This window comes from Synchiropus splendidus, chromosome 4 (genome assembly GCF_027744825.2).
Source record: "Synchiropus splendidus isolate RoL2022-P1 chromosome 4, RoL_Sspl_1.0, whole genome shotgun sequence".
In the NCBI taxonomy this organism is placed as follows: domain Eukaryota; kingdom Metazoa; phylum Chordata; class Actinopteri; order Syngnathiformes; family Callionymidae; genus Synchiropus; species Synchiropus splendidus.
This window is the reverse complement of record NC_071337.1, coordinates 1,986,281-2,009,038: the sequence shown is the minus strand read 5'-3', so window position 1 is coordinate 2,009,038 and position 22,758 is coordinate 1,986,281. Positions and strand designations below refer to the sequence as shown.

Genomic DNA, 22,758 nt, shown 5'->3' with positions numbered 1-22,758 from the left:
TGCGCTCTCGGGACCGCAGCAGTACTCACCCTGGGCAGCAGCCGTATGGCCTGCAGGAGGCGCTGTCTGTGGGCCGAGTTGAGAATCCCGATCTCCAGTAGATCCTGGTCCTCGACCACATTGCTGCCCTGCACAGCAAAAACAAAAAAAACCAAAGTGATTCACTGTCCTGCCGTGCTGGTGGCGTCACGTGCTCCGGACATGAACAAGTCTGAGACACAGACCACAGGTGACCACTGAGACCTGACTTCAGACGGTGAGAATCCTGGGGTTCATCAGTAGAATCTGCAGCTCAACAACGTCAATGATGCAATGTAATGTCTGTCGGACTATAACCAACGCAGCAGCACTGACGGCAGCAACGTGACCTTGACATGTTTAGTGATGGCACCTGCTGGGAGAGCGGCTACAGTCCGCCGCTGCCTGAAGGTGCGACCACAGAATCGATGGCTCACCTTAAACTCAGCAGCAGGGATAATGTGAAGAGACCTGTCAATCACTCTGCGGCTAGAAAGCTGGGGGGCGGGTTTGTGCAGATGGTTAATGAGAGACCGGCGTGTGAGAGAGGTGGCGTCTGCGTGGTCAGCAGCAGACAGCAAAGAGCCTGACGGAGGAGATTTCATCAGCAGGCGAGGACGTGATCAGCCAGAAGGACTTAACACACGAGAAGGTCACAATGTAGTGCTGAATTATTCGCAACTAAGACTTGAGACGTCGCTCTGACCTTTCCACGTTGCTATAAATGGCATCAATTAAAAGCCGACTTCATCTGCCACTCATTGTGAATATCAGGAACTGGAATGCAGGAATGGATCCCACCATCAAGAGGACACGGCTGAAGGCACTGCTGTCTTCTAGCCAGCTACAGATGCTAATGCTTTCAGTTGCACGTCTGTGATGTGTAAATCTCATCTTCCTTCTTTTTTCTACTTCTTCTTCTCTGGGCTTCTCCCTTCAGAGGTGGCCACAGTGGATCACCTTCGTACATCTCCCCCTGTCCTCTGCTTCCTCTTCTCTCAAACCTCCAAACCTCATGTCCTCCTTCACCACCTCCATCAATCTCCTCTGTGGCCTTCCTCTCCACCTTCTGCCTGGCAGTTCCATCATCTCAACATCTTCATCTACCAGTGTACTGGCTCTCTCTCTCTCTCCTCTGTCCATGTCCAAACCATCTCCATCCAGCCTCTCTGACTTGGTCTCCGAAACACCTGAGCACATGTGCTGTCCCTCTGATCCTATCATCATCCTGCTCACTCCCAGAGAGAAGCTCAGCATCTTCATCTCTGCTACCTCCAGCTCAGCCTCCTGTCTTTTCCTCAGTGCCACTGTTTCCAAACCATACAACGTTGCTGGCCTCACCACCCTTTTGGACACTTTCCCTTCCATCCTCGCCGACAGCCTTTTGTCACACATCACATCTGACACTTTTCTCCAATGATTCCATCCTGCCTGCAGCCGCTTCTTCACCTCTTCCTCACACTCTCCATGGCCCTGGACAGTTGAGCCTCAGTACTTCAGACCCCCACCTTCTTTATCTCTGCATCCTGTGACTTCACCTGTCCACTTGGCTCCCTGCTCTCACCACAGATCACAATGTCATCTGCAAACATCATGGTCCAAGGGGCTTCCACCTACAGCACAGCTCACCACTGTCTCACACCTGGCGCACATGTCCTGCACCACTCCAACATACTTCTCTGCCACTCCAGACTTCCTCATGCAAAACCAAAATCTCATCTTCCTTCTCCTGCCGCTAAATGGAGCAGGTTACTGAGCCTTCAGCGTGGGACATTCATCACTGTGCACGACTGCACTGGCAACTGGAGAAACAAGCGCGCCACATGATTCCCACCATTCCAAACATCACACCACACTGTTGAACAAAGGTTCGTGTTTTCAGAAGAAAAAAAAATCAGAACAAATGAAACTAGTTTGACATCTCTATATGTGTTTCTTTACACACAGGTTCATGCCCAACCCCCCCCGGGAAAAGTTAAAGAAATCGCATCTTGCTGATCGTAATATTCTCTCGGAAAAACATCACGTCACATAAAAAAGTTTAGGTCAGCATCTTCTCCCTCCACGCGTTTCAAGTGTGGCACAAAGACAATGTAGTGGCGCTCTCACGCAGAGCTGGGCCATTGGCCCGGAACGTAAAATGGCAATATTTGATAAACGATACGGCTCGATATTTAGCATATTAAAAGTGTATAAAAGGGAACCAGAAGAAATGATCTACAGTTTGTAAGTTTATTTGACAATGTTAAGATCATGAATAAATCAGTGACGTTCCCCTGCAGATAACGCAGTAGACTCCCCCATATTAACCAATACTGCAAATACAGTTAAACAACAACAGAATAAGTCAGAGCAATCTCAGGAACTTGAAACTAAGGGCCATCAAAAACAAACGCACAAAGAAAAAACAGGGCTACTTAGGAATGGCCAAGTCACATGGATCTACCGAACTTAAACATGCAAGACTTTAATCCAGAGTATTCTTTATTGTCCCTGTTCATTATTCTCTCAGAACACTGAGGTGAGCAGCTTCAGCTGCAGGAAAATGGAGCTGTGGAACGGGAGCGCAGCGGTCCGGGACGTGCGATGTGTGCGGATGTTTGATAACTCACGTGTTTTCGCTTTTATTAGGCTGATAAACAACTGATTCTATTGACAGACAGATTTGCTTAAATGAATAATGCTGCGCTGTACAGTGACTGTTCATTGCTGTGGTCTCGCAGCTGTTTGCATGAGCACAGCCAGGAGAAAAGACACTGATTTTCCCCAAGTTACTGACTATTCATGGATCATTTCTCACGTCTGGATCTGGACTTCACTGACTGAAATCTTCTCGATCCTCAGTAATCTCTCTCACTGTGTTCAACGTGTTGTGAGAGCAGCGTGGATCAGTTGTTTCCGCTTATTTCCTTGTAAAATAAACATGTCAGGACTCTTTCATGTCTAGTTTTGGCTGTGACAGACCAGCTATTTCTCCACAGAATGACCTATGTTTTGAAGCAACACATACAGTAACTGGCTTCAGTGCACCGCCTCACCACACCAGTTCTCCTTCATTATTCACATCACCACCACATGATGTCACTCATCTGTCCCATACTGGTGCCATGAATAACGCAGATATCCGTCACAAATGAGGCTGCGGCCGGGAGCAGAAGTGTTGGTTTTCAGGCTCCATGGCACTGAGCTACACTTGTCAGCCACACCACCGTGGATCAACTCACTGACGGGCCCCAAAACCACAGCGTGAGCAGCGTTTGACTCGGCACCACGCGTCTCCTCCGAACACAGACGGCGATGGCGACGCTCTGCCCCCGAAGCCTGAAGTGCTTCTCCAACTCCTGCAGCTCGTAGATCAACTCGCGCTCATTAATAGCGAGCAGCAGAGGTGCAGCAGTAGCAGTCAGCCACCGGAACAAAGCGGAGTAATGAGGCGCTGAGTCAGCAAGATCGCGAGGGGGATTCAACAGATGATGATGAGTGAGCGCTCCCTGTTGGACTCATGATGGAAACAGATGCTTTTGTTTTTTCAATCGTCAGCTCCAGCAGAGCGCCGTGAGTGTCGTGGGTCGTCTAGAGAGCCAGTAGGCGGCGTCGATCCAGCTCAAGCCGGAGCCGAGGCTTGAGCTGAGCTGAATGACATTTACTATGATAAACACACCCCGAGATCGAAATGTCACTGGAATCATCTGTCAGTCTCAGATGTGCTGAAATAAACTGCTCCAGCGGTTTCACCTGTTGAACTGACTGAGTCTCACACAGAGGTGCAGAACGCATCACCATGATGGGAATCGAAGACTAAGAACCCGTGTCTTTTCCAAGTGTCTGAGGGGGGCACCCTCCTAGGAAAATCAAAATATATCCTCACTTTAATAATCTTGTTTCATCCTCAGTGAAACTGGATGGGGGATGTGTTTCCGAAGGAATCCTGCAAGACGACTGGAGGGTCGTAAGTAACCTGAGAAACACTAATGTGGGGGCACCTTGAGTCTGGTGGGACCACAGTGGGCTTGGGTGGACATCCATGACAGAGGAGATAATTCAATAGAGTCCGGCGACTACAGTTGAGTCGCAGCGTTTCTGCCATACTAATGAGGTCACTGTTGTTCTACAGAGGTATTAGCAGCCCTCGGGGAAATCGACCTCCAAACGCACAACAGGACTAACAGCATTATAGTATTAGTCATCTCTACATGTCGGCTGGCTTCGGAATCCAGAGGCCAAAGTTTGCTGCATTTGAAGGTTGAAAACTGTTCTCTCTTCTCAGCGCACTGCAGTGAGGCTCACACACAAACATGGTTCTGTGCTAGGACTGAAAGACGCAGGGATCAACGTCGGATGCAGACTTTCAAGATGATAATGGCTTTGACTCAAACGACACTTCACAGAAACCACATTCACAGCTCACAGCAGTGCTGGTGATCTGCATTTGTGACAGACTGTCGGGAGTATGGCTGTCAATCTGCGCCCCTCCGACCACACTCATTCACACGAAGGGAGGAGGGTTAGGTGTCGGCACCACGACAGCAACTCGGATGGAGGGGGATTCAAACTGCCAACCCTCTGATTATTGGCCGACTTTGAACGTACAGCGAAGACAAACCAACCTGCTTGACTTTGATGGATGGCTAAAGCCAGTGGCAGACATCCCACTTCGACATCTCATTGTGTCGTAAGCTTTTTATCTTCAAAAAAAAAAACCCATAGCGTACCAATATCAAAATATTGAGCATGAATATCGAGACATGAACTGTTGGCCATGCTGTTCAGCCCAATTCTCTGCTGTGTAAAAGTGTGTTGAATATTTAAAGAGTGTTAGGAACCTGCTGTGCTGCTCATATGTTAGGAAGTGATCACTTCAGAGATGGAAGCGATCGAATCTGCCAGCGTCTGCTACTTCACGGTCCGTGAGGATATCTGCAGTCAGGACCCTTGTGAGGTCATGAAGTGGTCAAAGTTGGAGAACGTTTGATGGAAGATCCGGAGACTGTTTCTTGTGTTTAAATCTCCTCTCATCTCATCCAGCGCAGGCCACTGCCAAGCAGCTTGTTTACACCTATATTGTTTTTTAAAGTCCACTATTATTGTGCTACCTTTATTTTATTGAAATCATTTACAAATTAAATCTGATTAAATATCAATGAGCGTAAAGAGCTCAATGGGACAGCATCGGCATTCCAGAGGTTGCTCGCACAACACACAGTGGAAGTGAAGAGCTCCTTACAGAGAAGATTCCTTCAGAAGGTTTCACTCCGGTTAGGAGCTCATTCTGTTCCGCTTGGGAACCAGGGCGGTGCAGAGTCAGAGCCTTGCTGAGGAGCACCGTGAAGTTGAACACAAGGAAGGCGTCTGTGAAAACTCCTCAGAATGAAGACTGTAGTGGGTAAACTGCAGGCCAAGGCTCAGATCCTACAGGACATTGGTGAGGTGCAGAATGGATCCTGCTCTTTTCACATGGCGCAACTAGACCAACACTGATGCAACACCTGCAAACAGCCCTTATTTGTGCAGCAGCAGCCTGACTTCCCCAGGCCTTCACGCAAGAACAACACAACAATTCTCACCAGAGCGAGTGGGGACCTGCAGCACAGGGGGAACAGAGACGTCGGATCACGCCTCAGACCTTTGAAGTGCCGTGCTGATGAGAGCGTTTTATCACTGCTCTTTACAATACTAACTGCATCCTCAGGCGCTTCAGAGGAGACGACAGCTTTGGGGAAGCTTTTGAGAAGCAGTCGGACCCGAGGAGAGCCTGCCTGTCACATACACTTCCCCTCACAGTGGGGACAGCAAATGAGGCAGGGATAATGATGGCGAGCGAAAGGAGGCCAGTGATTGATGGAGGAAGGTCTGACAGAGGTAAAGATGTTTGGCTATTCTGTCTGATCAGCTGTGTGTGGAGATAGGCGGCGACAGCGCGGACTCACAGCAGCGACCATAACTGACAGCTACGCCGACTCATTCCTTCACTTCTTGATGAAGACACAGTCGCACACAAATGCGTTACTGCTGATGCGTCAAAAACAGTTTCACTCTGCCGTGGACCTGGGTTTGATACACACGAGGGTAGGACTCCCGGGGTCCGGATGGAGGTGAGGGCAGGCAGGCATCTCCCGCCCGCCATCACTGACTTGGCGGAGAGTCTCAGCGCTGATTCATGTCGCGAGAGTCAAACTGAAGCACAGTTGTCTTCATCATGAAACCAAGGTGAAGCTATCTGAACCCCGGCAGCACTCAAACTCACATTCCTGTGATGCAATAGCTGAAGCTAGAGTGACGGCATCAGCTCTAGAGTTTCTCACCATAAATGTAGTCATTTCCTTCTGGCTGTTGGGGATGTGAGGGCCTGGACTCTATCCCAGCCACCAGCAGCAGCAGCAGCAGGATCAATTAGACTGTTTTTGGAATGTGGGAGGAAACCGGAGTGACTGCAAGATGCTCAACGTTGCACACACCACCTGACCTAACCGCCTCCAACAACTGACCCACATGTGACTCAACTTCTAACTTGTTCATTTACTGACTTACTCTGGAGGAGTTGAACAGCAGGAGAACACTCCTCTCAGCCCCTGTGACTCCGTGATCAATATCTAATCTCATGAGACCAAGACTCTCTGCATCGATGACAGTATCAATCCACAGATCCAGAGGTGTAATTGCAGTGGCACATGAAGCACAACACCATCTTCTGAGACCACAGCAGATTGTGGCACCTGTCAGGCTCCAGGTCCGATCTCAGAAGAAGACAGTTCTCATGTGCACATGTGAGCTCTGGAGCCAGCCGCACGCGCGTCACTGAGCAACATAGAGATCATCTTTTAATCTGTAATGAAATCAGCGCCCTCAGTTGAAGCCTGATCAAAATCTCATCTGGCTCCGTGAGGTCCACTAAGTCGTCATCACATGCATCAACGAGCTGCTAAGGCTAAAGGCTGCGCAGAGCGCTCCGCTCCGACGTCACTGAGAGCAAGAATGAATCCTCAGGCTACAGGTGGTTTGAAGTGTGGGACTGCGCTGGTGTGTGTGTGTGTGTGTGTGTGTGTGAGAGAGAGAGAGAGAGACAGCGAGGGAGAGACATGAGAGCTGAATCTGTGCAGTGGTGGCGTAGGATTCCTGTGCGTGGGAGGACCTCACATGGCTTCAGTGGGAGCGGCAGCGGTGACGGGAGATGAAGAACAATGTCTTTAGCTGAGACACCGTGAATGGAAGCGGGAAAATGAGGCGGTGATGGAGAGAAGACAGTCAACACAAACTCCTCACTCACCATGAACTGCACGTTGTCAAAGCCGTTAGCCAGCAGGTGGTTCTCATACTGGACCAAGCCGATGGAGTCGAGCCACTGACCCACGGACTGCATCGGGCAGCGGGGACCTATGAGGGGGTGCAGGGGCAGACGCTTCAGTAGGGAGTAGCCGTCCACACGGTAGCAGCGGCAGTCCGGCTGAGACAGCTGGCACTGCCACATCATGTTATGGCGAGCAAAGTGGCTGTCAAAGGAGCCGGCCATGCTTCTGAGCACTCTTGGAGCAAGCCAGCGGAGCAAACTAAAAGAAAGGGGCAGGAGGAGGGGAGGGAGGAGGAGGAGGAGGAGGAAAGGGCTATGTCGGAGGCATGGTGGGGACGGAGCGGCTCAGCGTGCGCGGGTGCAAAGGTCGACTCGGGTAGCGATCCAGGCGTGGAACCCTGAAGTTGTATCCACAAAGGCGCTCCTGCTGTCGGCCGTTAGATCCCGTCGGAGATGGGAGGAATAGATCCGCGACTCAGAGCTCCGCGTGTTCCCTTTCAGCTGTTGCACTTGCTGGGCTGCTCCCGAGTGTGCGCGGGAGTCGGAGCGCACCAGTGTGTGTGTGTGCGAGAGAGAGAGACAGAGAGAGAGAGTGGCGTAGATTTCTCTCTATGAAGAACTCCCACTCTCATCTGTATGCTTCTGCAGCCTCCTCTCCCTCTCTCTCTCTATTCCGCGTCTCTCTCCTTCCCTCCTCTGTGTACAGTCTCCATCTTCCCTGATGTGTGTTGCGACAATGACCATCTAGATTCTCCAGCCTCCGAGTCGGCAGCCGTGCGTGCGCCTGCCTCTCGCAGTGTGTCCCCGTCTACGCTTGTGTGTGTGTGTGTGTGTGTGTGTGGGAGGATGAGGGGGCTGGTGTTGGCACGGGCAGGATTTCTCCCGCTGGTAACCATGGTTAGCACAAGCTTCACATTCACAGATGAAAGGAGAGGGGAGGGCATCTGTGGGGGAGGCGGCAGAGAAGTGGGGTGCACATTGTGGATACAGACGACTCCAGGTCCACAGGTTAGAAATGCACCAGTGTGCGCAGGAAAGTAAGACTCATCAAATGTGCTGCATTTCTGCTCATGCTCAGATCATGCTGCGGAAGTCGACCATTGCCCCAGTTAGATGGGAAAAGATATGTGTTGCTAGTGTGAAGCGCGTGTGTTACGGTTGGACCTCGAGACTCGAATCCTTGTGTGAAGCCCAGTGAGGCACAAGCAGATAGAACCTGAGCCAGAGAGGTTACCTGCAGCGTTCTCCTTCATGTCCAGGCCGGTTCCGATCCCAGCTCCGATGGAGCTCATGATCTTGTCAATCTGGTCGGGAGAGAGACAGAAACAAGACTTGTTCAGCATGTGTAATAAAGGTCACGTCTCTGTAATGGTTCGAGTGCCACATGACCAACTCGTTCAGCCTTTCAGGGTTTTGAATGTCACTCATCCCCAGGTGGATCATAAAAGCATGTTCCGGGAGGACGGTTCCTCATGGAAGAACCATCAGACAGTCACTGATCACCATGGCTTCAGAAGAACTGCTTCAAGTCCACGGCACTCAAACACCAATCCAGGGTTGACGCTAACATTTTCACACCAATCTTGGAGTCAGAAATCCAAGAGTCACTAGTCACAGTTTGTGACCAATGAAGGCGTTCTCAACCTGGTGAGGGATTCTAAAGTCAAGGTGCAGAGAAGTGCCTTCCACATTGAATCGATGCAGCATCGATGTCCCGTACCTGGGACTCGGTTCCACCCTACTGCAGCAAACTGTGTCAAAGACACCCTCGGCTGTTGACATCACTACAGTCCAGGACGTGGACAAAAACATGGTACCTTTTGATTTCATGAGAGAAGGTACTGTCTGTACAACCAAGGGAACTCAGGACGGAATGAAGCACTCATCCCTGCTGCCTTCTTTCACAGAGTCGTTGGGAACTTTAGTTGAAAACAAATGAACTGAATTTTGGAACATCCACTTCTGCCTTCTTGTTCAGTGGGAACGTCTCTACGCTGGACACCAGTAATCAAGGGCCAAGCAAGCAAGGGCAGTTTCACACTGGGGGTTCTGTCTCGGGTGGTCTGAGTCCGGTGCGCCCCCTGCTGTGCAGCCTCGCACCTCTGCACCTCAGGCCATGTCCCTTTTTTCTCCTCAGCTCTCTCGCAAAATAGCTGGTTTGAGACCCACGACGAAGCAGCTCTTAAGGAAGTCATCATGAGCCGTGCGACAACACGTTTACCACCATCGGCTTGGCCTCCTTATTTCTCGGTCTTGTCTTCACTACGAGTCGTCCTCACCTCAGATATTGACTGATGACGGCGCTCCGCCATGGCCGCGGCAAAATGTGGCGTTTCACAGCCAAAACTGAACATGAAAGGGTCTTGTCATGTTTCGCTTATAGCGAAAACAAGCTGCGTAATACGGAGCATCTTGACTGATCCATGCTGCTCTCGCAACACAGTGAGAGAGATTACTGAGGATGGAGAAGGTTTTAATCATTTATGTACAGATCCAGATGTCAGAAATGATCCATGAATAGTCTGGTGATCTTCAGTAACTTGGGAAAAATCTACATCTTTCCTCTTGGCTGTCCTCATGCAGACAGCTGCAAGATCACAGCAGTGAAAACAGTGACTGCAGAGCGCAGCATTATTCATTTATGCAAATCTGTCTGTCAATAAAATCAGATGTTTATCAGCCTAATAAAGGCGAAAACACAGGAGTTATCAAACATCCACACATCACCAGTCCCGGACCGCTGCGCTCCCGTTCCCCAGCACCATTTTCCTGCAGCTGAAGCTGCTCACCTGAGTGTATACAGGGCTGCTCTGCTATGCAGCTCTCCATCCGGGATCAAGTCCACGGCCACTACCCAACTTGCTTGTGTTCAGGTCTGGGACTTTTGAGCACGCGCTTTGTCTTGAGACAGAGCATGCAGAGTGAAACCGCCCAGAGAGCCATTTCATGAATGTTTTTAGCTTAGCATGGAAGCTATCTTGCAGCAGTCCAGGGCTTCCCTCACTGCTGGAAGCAGCACATGCCCGTGAGTTTCTCCTGTTCCCTGAGGTAATCCCTCTCATCCTGCAGTAGCTTGCAATTAAACAGAAAAGGTCACCTTAATTGGTTAAGATTGGTTCCATATGGTAATTAGTCTCCATCAGCAGGTTCTGCAATACATTTGAGGAGCTAATGAACAAGGATATGCAAATGTGGACCCACGCTTTGATGAAGGTCTGGACTAATGAAGGCGTGGTCCACTCGAGCGACGCAGCACGCTGGTCTCTGTGGACACCACTGAGGAAGCAGAGGGGGGATCTTCATCACGCAGTGAGACAGTGGAGGACCACTTGTGTGGGGACACCCTTGAATGGAGCGATGCCAGGGGTGTAAACACAAAACGACCCTCCTTTAATAATAGAAGCCACCTCTTCTCGGAGTTCTGGTCACCCAGGGGCAGTCGACAGTGGCTGGCGGAGACTCTACAGTGGTGTTTTGGAGCGCTGAGCATCTCCAGAGTCACACCTGCCGTGCTCCTGGCTCTCATGACGGGAGACAACACCATAGTCATGTTCACCTGCTGGTGCCATCCATGACCCAAGAGAGTCACTTCCACCTCTCAGCTGACGGACACTTGGTTAAATGCAAGTGTCTGATTTTTATATAGCGCATCACAGACCAGCATGCACGAGTGAGGGAGGAGCACAAAGTGCAGGACGTCACGGCGAGCTACAAGATGGAGTCTTATACGGACATGACTTGTCTTCCCGAGTCGCCCCGAACGCAGCACAATCAGCCGAGTAAAGAGATGTTTCTCAGCTCTGAGGAGTCAGGAACAGGACCTGCTGTCTGAGAAGCAGCAACCCAACTGAGCTGCAAGACTAAAAAACACCTCACGAAGGATTTAAGCAAGAACACAGGACACAGAACACTGAGGGTCAAATGCCAGAAACAACAGCTCAGTCAGATCAGAACTGAAATCCTGTCCAGACTTCACACGGCAGGTTCTCACTTCTCTCAAGAGACTGCTAATGAAGACGGACTATTTGAGGAGATGAAACGCCGACACATCTTTTCCAACATCAGTCACCTCCCTGAACTGAAAACAGCTGAACATTACTTTCCCCTGTAAAAATATTTCATGTTTTCAGTTTCGACTTCTGAGTTATGCGCAGAGTTTGTGTCTCGAACCAGGATCTCGTTCACTCCGGCTCTTAGTGAAACCAAAAAGTTGCGTTGTGTCGTGGGACTGTACCTCTTCCCACTCTGCTGTGAAGGACGGGGTTCTCTCCAGTCTTCCACCCGGACTCGCACCTTCACCTGGGCTTGGACTGCTGGGACCCTGGCCTCGAGATCCAGAGCCCCAACTGTGTTCCTCCTGAAGTGAAGACAAAGCCCATCAGATGTTTCAGGGATCATCAAAGCACCATCCGCCACAAAGCTTCTTCACACTGCAGTGGAGGGGGGTCTGAGCCCAGAGTGCTGCGCTGCACGGATCAGCGCAGCCGAGACTGGCTCCCTTTTGCTTCTAATCTCCGTCAGTCAGCACAACAGACTCAGACCTTTAAAAATGCAACAAAGGTATTTGCTGTAAATGCAGAAGGTGAACTGAAAGGCTGCATTAAAGCTTTAAAGCTTCTTCACACAGGTTTCTCTCATGACCACCTCCTGGGAGGACCAGATACACCGGCCTACAGTCATACAGACAACTGTGATCGTACACTGAGGACGTTTATTCTCAGGAGTCATTGGATGAGGAAGGAACCAGGCAGGGAAGAACCAATCAGATTCATGGATGAGGTGAAGCATGAGGTGCGACTAGAGAGGATGCTGAAGACAGGAGGAGGAGGAGGAGGCAGTGAGTGAAAGACTATTCTGAGCACCACTGCCAAACTCTGGAGTGTGTTAAATTAGTGTTAACATTCTCTTCACATCTTCTCCTTTTACAGCCCCGAGAGGATGAAGTGAGTGGAGAGTTTGGACCCAAACGAAACACGGAAGCTTGCTGGTGGGAAAACAAACACGCCACCGTTGCTTCCGATGGAGCGAGCACCCATCGAGCCCCAGTCGCGGCTTTAGCTCCTGCACTATACAGTCAGGTGACCAGACGGCAGCTCCACTGCAGGTACCAAACCTGTCTGCTTACCGAATGTGTCCTACCTGCCGCAGGACGATGACGTCACATCCAGCAGACACAATGTTTTTTTTTAGTTTCAATGAGCCAGAGAAAATTTAAATGGCACTTCATTCCACATGCGTAACATTTATATCCACAAAACACGATTACGGTACGTTTGTCATCGTATTGTTTTGCACAGTATATGTCCATTCTTCTCAGCGGTCTGCGGAACAAAGCACTGTGATCCCACTGCCAGGTTGACTGAACCAAATGTCATGATTGGCTGACAGGTACGAAGTATTGGCACCACTGAATAGAAATGGAGGTGTGTAATTGTCAACTACAGAGTCTATTCTCATTTTTGGGCAATATCAAATAAAAACAATGCTCCGTACAGCCAATCACGACGTGTTGTTTCACAGACTGTGGAGAAGAACGGACATAAACTTTGCAAACGATCCGAAGACAAACATGGTATTTTGTGGAAATAAATGTTTGGCATGTGGCGGAAAGAGCCAACAAATCCTTCATTTCAATTTTCTCTGGCTGATGAAAACATTAAAAAAAAACCCATAAATGTCAGATGTGACGTCATCATCCCCCAGCAGGAAGGACACGTTCGGTAAGAGCACAGGTTTGGGACCTGCACCGACGCGGCAGGTCTCCAATGCTGCCACAAGAGCCACAAATAGGTAGAGCTGACCTCAACTAAAGACTTTCTTGTGCACCAGCTCACAGACACAGCATGCCGATCTCATGACCAGAGACCAAGAGTCAAGTACAGCAAGTGGAGCTTAAATCCTAAACCCTGAGGCAGGTAAAAGAGGACTCGATTAAAAACGGCAAAGTGAACGACACTATGTGTCTAACGCACAGTGAGTCTGTGGAGGAGGAAGAGGACAGTTAGCGTGAAGCTAACCTTAAAGATACAGTGACACTGCGTGTGCTTAGTGACAATCCTGAAGCAGACACGTACCTGAATGGGCGACACGGCCACCAGGTTAGAGTCGGACTTGGAGAGCGACTTGGAAAGCTGCAGGTCCAGAACACTGCGGGGCATCGACCTCATCCTCCCCAGAGTACAAGCCCTGTCCTCGAAGCTGGTGCCGTCCTTGGCGTTGCCTGGTTGACCTTCACAAAGCTCTCCGTTGTAACCGGAAGAGGAGAGTGGCGAGCCGCCGACGGTTGGCCACCCACTCTGTAGAACCACCACCTCGCTGTGTGTGGACGCCGCCTGGTCCTGGTTCACCCGGGTTTGCAGTACAGTTCTGTAGACAACTTGGGGCTTGTCAGAGTCCTTGGACGATCTTGTCTCCAAGCTGGAGCTGACCCGAGTTGGTCCTCCTTCAATCACGACACGCAGGTCCGGGGTCTGGCGGCGGCTGCTCTGGACACATGCAGAAGCATACTTGCGGGGTTTGGCGCAGTAGATTTGGTACGGGGTGTCTGGTGTTTCACATGCGGGGGAGGATCCATGCAGCAGGCCGACAAACTCCTCAGGGATGTGGCTCTTCCTGCGCTCCTCCTGAAGACTACTGGAGGTGGAGGAGGAGCGGAGTGCGGGTGGATCTCGCTGGTACGGCCCGTCGTCTGCCGAAACAACACATGCAAAGATCACAGGAAGTCAGCAGCACCCCCGCTTCTCAGAGAGGAAACGCATGACTTGAGTCTAACAGCACTTCTGTCTGGACACCAATGTGCACCGTGAGGTCATCGGTCCACACTGCTGACCGTCTTCAGACGATACACATCTGGCTCTGCCACATCTGGGTGCAGTCAAGCGAGGCGGACGGGTGTGAACGCTCTGGTGGGCTCTTGTGACGCGAAGACTCGTGCTCATTTGGGACACAGCTGCTGGGCCACTCGGGAATCAGCGAGACGCCGAGTCTGGACTGAGCCTTTACAACCTCCTGAAAGCTGCAGGGATGCATGATTTTCAAAACAATGGTGTGAATGAGACACTATTCACCCACGACTGCCACGGCCTTCAGATGGTGGGCGTCACTACTATTCTTTCAGTGACCAACGATGGTGTAGATTTATACACTTGAGCGTGCCAAAGAACATTGGCACAGAAGGTCTGACAGGAAAGCCAACCCAGGTCAACAAGCTCCTCCCATGAACTTTCAGCTCCTCAACTTCTCAGCGACACAGCGTAGAGACCTTCTACCAGTCTAAACCAGGGTGCCCCCCTCCCCCACTGGATGTCCAACTATAGCATAGACGTGGCCCCTACAAGGCACTCCCTCTTGGTCCAACACGAGCTGGTGAGAAGACAATGTATCAGTGAATTGAAGGAATGCTTCTCCCAGGATGGCAGAGAAGACATGTCTGAGTTTTGGGGAGACATCATACGGACAACAGTCAGTGCATATTGTGCATCTGTCACAGACTTTCTTAATAATCTACCTTGAAATGCGGAGTCCTGCTCGACACAGAAATGCTTCACTCCATGCTGACGAAACAACATGGCAACCCCAAGTATGGAGGCCCCATACTGCTGAAGCTCTGACCATGTGAATCACTGCAGACCCTGTTCCGTCCTCCATACCAAGCTGACAGATACGGACCAAACGGAGCAGTACCAGTGGAGACCATGGGGGGCAGTGTTGCCCCCCGATACCTCGCTCTAGTGAGAGAGGAAGAAGACAGAACAATGGTGGCAACTCTCCGTCCTCCAGTGGCCAGATATTTCAGGGCCTCAGCGACCAGCGCCTCCTACAACGCTGCCTCCGTTTCCTCTGTTGTGCCAGAGCTACATTAAATGGATATATTGGTGAACAGCCAACACCAATGTAAAGAACACATGGAAGCATGCGATCAGAGACCATGGGAACATGGTTTGAAAAGGTCGTGAGCGACGTGAGTTTAAACGGGCCTCCACAGTCCAACTGGTTCCAACTCGTGTGAATAAGCTGCTGATGGTAAGTGCCTTGGACGCACTGATTGAGGACTGACTGAGAGCGGCGTGAACTGCTCTGAGAAGAGCCCTGGATGCAGTGGAGGCATTAGCAGAGGCACACATTTAAAAGCCCTCACTAAGAAGAGATGTATAGGGTCCTCCGCCTGGATGTGGATGTTGCTTACCTAGCGCTGCCGCGGGCTGTTTTTTATCAAGCACCATTAACTGCCTGCAGGTAATGAGGGCTGAAAACATGACTCATCCACAAGTGCAACGACTAAAGTTGCTTATGTTTCCCACAGAGGCTGAAAGCTTGTTAGCTGTGACTAATCCCCGACATTTAACTCCAGAAGAAGGGAAGAAAATGTCTTCATAGCTTCAAGTCCATCACTGCCCAACACGTCGTGTCGGACTTGCAACCGACACTCGAGTTCCTGTCTGTCCTGTTCGCCCACAGCCTCCCCCGAAGCCTGCTCTGAACCGGACCGTGGGTTCAGCCCAAGCTAAGCTTCTGAGACACGGGTCTCCACCGTGGGTGATCCTGGACGGTGGACTCACAAACAGATCTGACGTCCAGACCCCCAGTATCCACCATCATTTCTAGAACAGCCGGTGCTCTTCCACTTGTCTGTAACGCTCTGACAGAGTACAGCAACAGGTGAGCCGACGGTCGCCATGACAACAAAGAGCCTCGGCGCTATTATCCTGCCCAGCTTCAGGTTCCGCGTCAAACTTGAAAGCAGGCAGAAGTGTTCTGCTGACAAACAACAATATAATCATCAGTGATAGTCAGGACAGAGAAACCTCTTGAAGGGAGAAGAAAAGATGAGAAGGATTAGAGGAAATCGGAGGAGAATATCAATGAGCACCAGAGCTTTAAAATCGGTTCCGTTCCCCACGCAGCAGCAGCAGCAGCAGCAGCAGCAGCAGCAGCAGCAGCAGCAGCAGCAGCAGCAGCAGCAGCAGCAGCAGCATCGTGAGCCCGAGTGTTCGTCTTACCTCGTGATCCAGAAGTGAGCGACAGGTCTACACCTCCTGAACTAGGCATCAAACTTGTCACTCACTCTGCCTGCATTCATTCAACTGCAACATCCACTGACTCCACACAAGCACATGGCATACAAAAGTGACTTGACGGGAGCAGAGAGGATGGGCAGTACCGTGTACGAATCACATCCTTACCTTAAACCACCCAGCTAGTATCGCACACACCAGCAAACATGACTTCAGATTTGTAATTGAAGAAGCTCAGGTCAGCTGTCAGGAACTGACACCTGGAGTCACATTTCCTATTTGAATACAGTCATAGGACTGTGGGAGGAAACCAGAGTGTCAAAGGAGAAAGTGGATCCCAACCGTTTGAATGAACGCGAGCTCAATAGGTGTACCAGAGAGCAATGAAATACCTGAGCTGTGACCACCTTTTGAATGAGAAATCTGGGATGTATTTTAAGAGACTTGGCAAAGGGACTAAAGAGAGTGTCGTCACAAAAATGTTCAGATATATTCTTCTATGCTTCTCACAGCTGACGTTGTAGCATCAAAGTCGCATGTCGCATTTTGAGTCATGCAAGTCGCCATATTGACATCCTCAAAGGTCAAAAAGCATCTTGGCATAGTACTTTCGAGCAACCTGCTGAAGCTTGAACTAAAACTCTACACTAGCGTTTGACTTGTCTGAAAGGGCTTGTTAGTTGGACTGGCCAACGAAGGGTACAAGACAGTACAATATTGCCTGTATCCTGCTGCTGCTGCTGCCAGCTCAAGACGGTGAAGTAAGTCCATCTATCAGCTCTCAGACTTAGCTCTTCCACTTTGTTAGTGCCTCACAATATTCTCACCAGTGAAGTCAACTAGCCACATGGATGTCGCCGATTATGAAGCTGCACTTGCTTTAGTGCCCCACAACTTCATCCCAGCACTCCACTGTCACAGTCGATCAATGTTCCAAGAAGAACGGCATTTTCTCCAAAACTGGATCATCTCAAGGGCCACGGTGTGAAGGAAGCAGACACACTGTAGCCAGCTGAGGAACGATGTCTGGGCATGATGGTGAGGGTGAGACACCATGAGGGGTCAGGATTTGATCCGAAGAACCGGAATTAAAGAAGACTATCATGTAATAAACATATTTCAGACATGAAAACGATGGTCGTAGTGGGCGTGACGCGGCCCGTGAGCCATGAGTTGGAGTTGGTTTCATTTTCACCTGAGCTGCTGCTTCTTTGTTTTCATGTTGAAAGACCATTCAAATCTGTGTTTTCCATCTGTCGTCAGAGACGACTGCTCTGATCTTCAAACTGAGGAGCATTTTAGCTTGACAAGAGCTTCTGCGGCGTCTAATGAACAGGCAGCTGAGATGAACTCAATATCGGTGTTTGGTCTCGTGGAAACGGGTCCACTTTATTAAAAACTACACTGTAATATAGGAGCTGTCCGTCAAGCCTGAGACAGAAGACCCAGCATGATTTCCTGGAACCGGATGCCAGTTCCTGCGAGCGCTAACCAAAATGGCGGCCTCTGGCCCACGACTAGGATCAATCACTGGTTTTAATTAGAGACAGAGACACTGCTGGCAGCAGCGTTCATGGGCTAAACGCCATCCCAAGACACTTGTGGATGCCTCAATGGAAAAATGAAGAGCGATCATGAGCCTGGCTCGGCTCAGAAAGATCAAGCTTCCTGCTGAGCTCAGACTTGGATCCTCCGAACATTGGTCCTCAGAATCACGCAGGTCTTTGGAATTCCTCAAGACACAGATGTGCAGAGCGAAAGTTTCGCCTGCCAGCAAGGGACGAATGAAGCCACTCACACACGGAACCAAGGTCTCTGTAGTTAGAGCGGGGTGGGCGGAGCTACCACACTGCAGGAAGTTGAGAGACTCATGGACTTCAGTGAAATCACACATTCAGTGCCATTGTGAAAGTCACGTTGGTGACCTCAAATGCTTCTGAATTCAGACCAACTGGCTTAAAAACATGGTGTCACACCAATCCTTCATTGAGCCACCTGTAGCTTTTGCTCTGCGTGATAAACATTCACAAATTCAAAAGATTTGTTTCCAGCGCTGTGTTCACTGAGGTGGGACTGTTGCACTCCAGCTCATCCCAGCGATCCTGAGGAATGAAGGTCTGAACACAGTGAAGATGACAATCCCGAGCCATCTTGGAAAAAACTCCACTGATTAATACTTTGATTATTCGGACGTTCCAGTCAGCTGACCACATGCGGTGGGCACAGAATGTTTCTGGACTCTGAGCCAACAGGAGGCTGGTACCAGTTGGCTGAGCTACATTTTACCCTTCCAGCAGTGAAGTTTGATTTGGCAACAGGATGGACTTCCTGCTACATGAACAATTTGTTGAGAATCTGTCCAAAGCATTCACAAGAGCAGTGTTTCCACGCAGGAGCCAAACATCTGCCGATGGATGACACAAACTTTGGCTTCAATTCTTCAACATTTCTTAAAATGAGAAGTTAAAACTCAAAGTAAGAAAAGTAATCTTGTGATTCTGCAAATGTTTCTCCATACAAGTATATGGCATCTTGAAGATATATCATTAACATTACCAAAAAAACAAGGTGTATTTGTGAGAAAAAAGGCCATTTTTACTGACTTTATAATGTGTTTTTTTGGTGTGTCATAAGAGAGAGAGCTGACTCAGCCAGTCTGGAGCCTAATGCGCTGATGTGACTCGCACTTCTGTCCCGGTCAAAAACGAGAGGGTTGACAGTTGAGATGCACGAGTGATGGATTGGAGGATCTTTGCTCATTCATTGCACACAGCTTATCCTAATAAATGAGCAGTCGTCCACCAGCAGGCGCCGCAGATGAACAGCGATGGAAGTGGAACCTGATACGGTGCAGGTGGAGCTGCAAGCCAGCGTGCTGCGATGCTGCGGTGCTTATCAAACGCACATGAAAGACTTGCCCTTGCAGCGCTGCACCGCAAGCACATCAGGGAATTTCTGTCCAGAGTGATGTCCAGATTTACGTAAAGCGCAGATCTGAGCATCAGCTGCAGCGGCAGGCGTTATAAATAGGAGCCTCTTTATTGTCCACCGGCCCACGCGGGTGGCTGACACCCTCACACTGCGCTGCAGGGCTGAAGACTCGCTGCATCAGCGGACGGGAGCCTGGTGCCGTGCAGGAAGGCTGGAGGAAGGAAATGCCTTTTTTGGTGCCGCACTCTCTCACCCTCCGTCTTCAACCAAGCACCCTGCGATTTCACATTCATTATTTGATTTCGGTGCACCCCAAACAGCCCACCCCCGCTCTCTGGCACCCACTCTCTCTTTCATTGGCATCTTTTGAATCCTCGCTTTCTCATCCCACATACATGTGTACGCCTGCTTTCTATCATTCTGCTTCTCTTTCTGGAAGCTATGTGTTGCCATGGTAACCACACAATGGACCTGATGAGGCTAATAAGTTGACAGAATATGAGACAGGATGGCAGTGGCAGAGGAATATAAAAGCAGAAGAGATTTGGACGGGTAAAGCGGAAGCACAATGAGCGCGATCACCAGGGAGAGACTTGAGACGCCACGTCGTGGGTGTCATGGATGTTTAATCTGTCACGGCCAGCGTGTTTCTGTCGGGCTAACTACGTTCTCGTGTGTGCACGACACGGACTCCACATGTTCCCTGACGCTGCTGAGAGCCGGGCTGTGCAGATGCTCCCTCTCAGCAGCGTCAGAGACTCTAGTGATGTGTGTGTTTGGATTTCAACGCCTCACCACACTGACCTCAGCATCCTTTAGGATTGTGGGAAGAAACTTCAACCTCTGATCTGCCAGATTCAAACCTGGAACCCTCCTGCTCTACACAGATGTAAACTACACATTCTGACTGAGACCAGTGAGATAAGACGCAATAATTGTGTTTTTTTTTCCTTCACAGGTGCAACAGTGCGTCCCATCACACCATGTTAGCTTAATTAGCTTTCACACATTGACAACAGTCACGTCGGAGAACTTGTTAACAAAATAAAAAGCCAACTTGCTAGTGACAACACAGCAGGTACTACAGGAGCTGATGCCTGCCAGCTCCCACTGGACACGAGCACAGGTGAGCGATGTGCGGCTGAGAACCTCGCCGGCCCTCGTCGGTCACTATGGCCGCCACTGCCATGACAACAAGGGCTTTCGCCACTGCAATTGCAGCACAAGTAGATGCCAGGAAAGGACTCACAAAAACACACCAGCGATTCAGAAAATGAGATGAAGACAGATGGTTTTTGGAGGATGGTGATCGCAGCGACTGACATGGCTGGCACTGGTGTGTATGTGGGCACCAGTACCTTGACATTCAGTATTTGGGCATTCCTTTCCACACGTAATGGATCAGCAAGATGAAGACATCTGTATCTGAGTGTAACATCACACGCCCTCTCCCACAGTCTTACCAGTGAGCTGGCAGTCGTCGTTGGAGCCGGCAGAGTCCTCTTGGTTGGGGCTCAGAGGGGGGCTGGCTGGGGGGCTGGTGCCGAAGCTAGCGTAGCCCAGCGACGAGCTCACCTCACTGGGCTCGCAGCTGTGGTTGACCGGCCTCTGGACGTCCAGGGAGGAGGACAAGGAGGTCCTTTGTTTCGGCTGGAGAACAACACAAGAAACGAGCTGAATTTTTCCAACATTAACAGAGATTTAGCTCGTGACAGGCGAAAGGATCTTCTTGACAGAGGCCCAGTGAAGAATTCAAATTTGAAATTTCACACTCAGAAAGAGGAAGAAGTGTAGATAATTGTGTGTGACGGAGCGGGGCTGAGTTTGAATGGGAGTGTGGACAGGAATTTGCTCCGTCGACACGCTCAACACAATCAGCTGTTCATCTTCTCCACAGTTCAAGTCGCCAAATCTCCCGGTGAGAGCACGTGTGTGTCCGTCACATGTCAAAACACATTTAAACCGACCGCCACATCAGCGTCTCTGCATCACACTCGCAACGCTGCTCAGCTTTCACTCCACCTGACTCAAGCTTGTTACTCACATGAACCAGTTTGGACTGAAACACTACTGAAGAGCAGGTGCCCAAAACAATGCACCAAATGGAAGAAAACCACTTTGATATTCATGTTACTTGCCTTGTTTTACTTGAACAAACCCAGGTTAGCTCCCCAGGATTTGGGATTTATTTCTTTCTCCAACTGTGTCTCTCCTCAACTTCGTCTCCAAAGTTCTCCACATGTCCTTCTGATAGACTCGTGTCTCGTCATGCCCAATAGCAACCTCTGACTCTTGACACGTACATGATGGCAGGTCTCCTCCAGTGAAGCTTCTCTTCACTGTTGCTGCTGTTCTGACGTCAATCGTCTCTACCCTGCTGCACTCTTCGTCACCTTTGATCCCAGAATGATAGTCCTGTTCTCTCTGCAACGCCACTCTTCCTCCTGCCTCCTTCTCATTCAGTTCTGTTGTCCTTCTATTGACTCCTCTTCACTCCTCTTCTCTTCAGCACCACTGGCTCAATATAAATCACCATATCAAACAAGAAGCTGAACCTGAAGGCTCCATTGATAGTCCAGCAGCTCCTCCCATGGCTGCTCGACCCTCATGTCCGGCGTACGTCTCTGGTGCATGTCTTTTTCAAACTCCTCCATTTGACCCTGATCCTCCTGGAAATATCACGCGGCGTAGATAGAAATGTGGGCGCCATTGACTTGACTCCTCTATGTTTGGACGTGGCTCCTGCCACCAATAACGTGGCCCCGGTCTGTGTGTGTGTGTGTGTGTGTGTGTGTGAGCCACGCTGCAGACTGGAGCCTCTCCTCTTCACTCCACTGAATTCAACAGACCTCACCACCATCAACAGTGAATCACAGGTGAAACACATGCCAGACCTTTAGTTGAGGGAAGGACAAAGTCAAACGTGGACCTGAGTCATGTCAGAAATCGCACAAATCGCAGCCCGTTCGGCGGCTCATTTGGTGAAGAGCCACATGAAACTGGGGAAAGGGGAGCCAGGCCTGGTCTAACAAGCCAATTGACAGAGTGATGTTTGCACAGGCTGGTGCACACCGTCCAGCAGTTTTTTTTTACTGAAATCTTCTTGGAGTGTATTATCACAGCTGTTTCCCTGTGACCTCTTGCACCTTTGAAGACATTGTTTCTGCACTTACTACCTTGTAAGTCAGCTCATTAGTGTCCAGTGTTGGAAGGCTCCCTCACAAACACCTGGGAGCAGACGCGGGAGCTGGGCGTGAACAATGCAAATGGCAGAGCAGCTAATGAACACGTGATGGCTGATCTGATGTGGATTAATGATCCTCAACACGGCGAGAGCCCACATTAGCACCGGCAGGTCGTCCATGTCTGCTGAACTGCAGACAACCGCGACACTCTCTGGCACAACGCCCCTGGGTGAAAACACGCAGCTAAATGCTGCTAATGTGTCTGGCAGCGTGTGGAGGTGCTGCTGCACAGAGCCGCCACTGTTTACCCACCAACCGATACAAG

General features: G+C 50.2%; 1 protein-coding gene across 7 annotated transcripts in view; it reads right to left on the bottom strand.

Moving 5' to 3' along the window:
• anks1b (ankyrin repeat and sterile alpha motif domain containing 1B) overlaps positions 1-22,758 on the bottom strand; it is a 148,039-nt gene that overhangs the window by 36,421 nt on the left and 88,860 nt on the right. For all 7 annotated transcript variants that reach the window (XM_053861571.1, XM_053861561.1, XM_053861562.1 and 4 more), the window contains 6 exons: positions 20,712-20,898; positions 13,378-13,991; positions 11,538-11,660; positions 8,538-8,607; positions 7,283-7,389; positions 30-128 (listed from right to left, as the gene is read on the bottom strand). In XM_053861571.1, the coding sequence (XP_053717546.1) occupies positions 30-128; positions 7,283-7,389; positions 8,538-8,607; positions 11,538-11,660; positions 13,378-13,991; positions 20,712-20,898 (1,200 nt within the window). The remainder of the gene's footprint in view (positions 1-29; positions 129-7,282; positions 7,390-8,537; positions 8,608-11,537; positions 11,661-13,377; positions 13,992-20,711; positions 20,899-22,758) is intronic.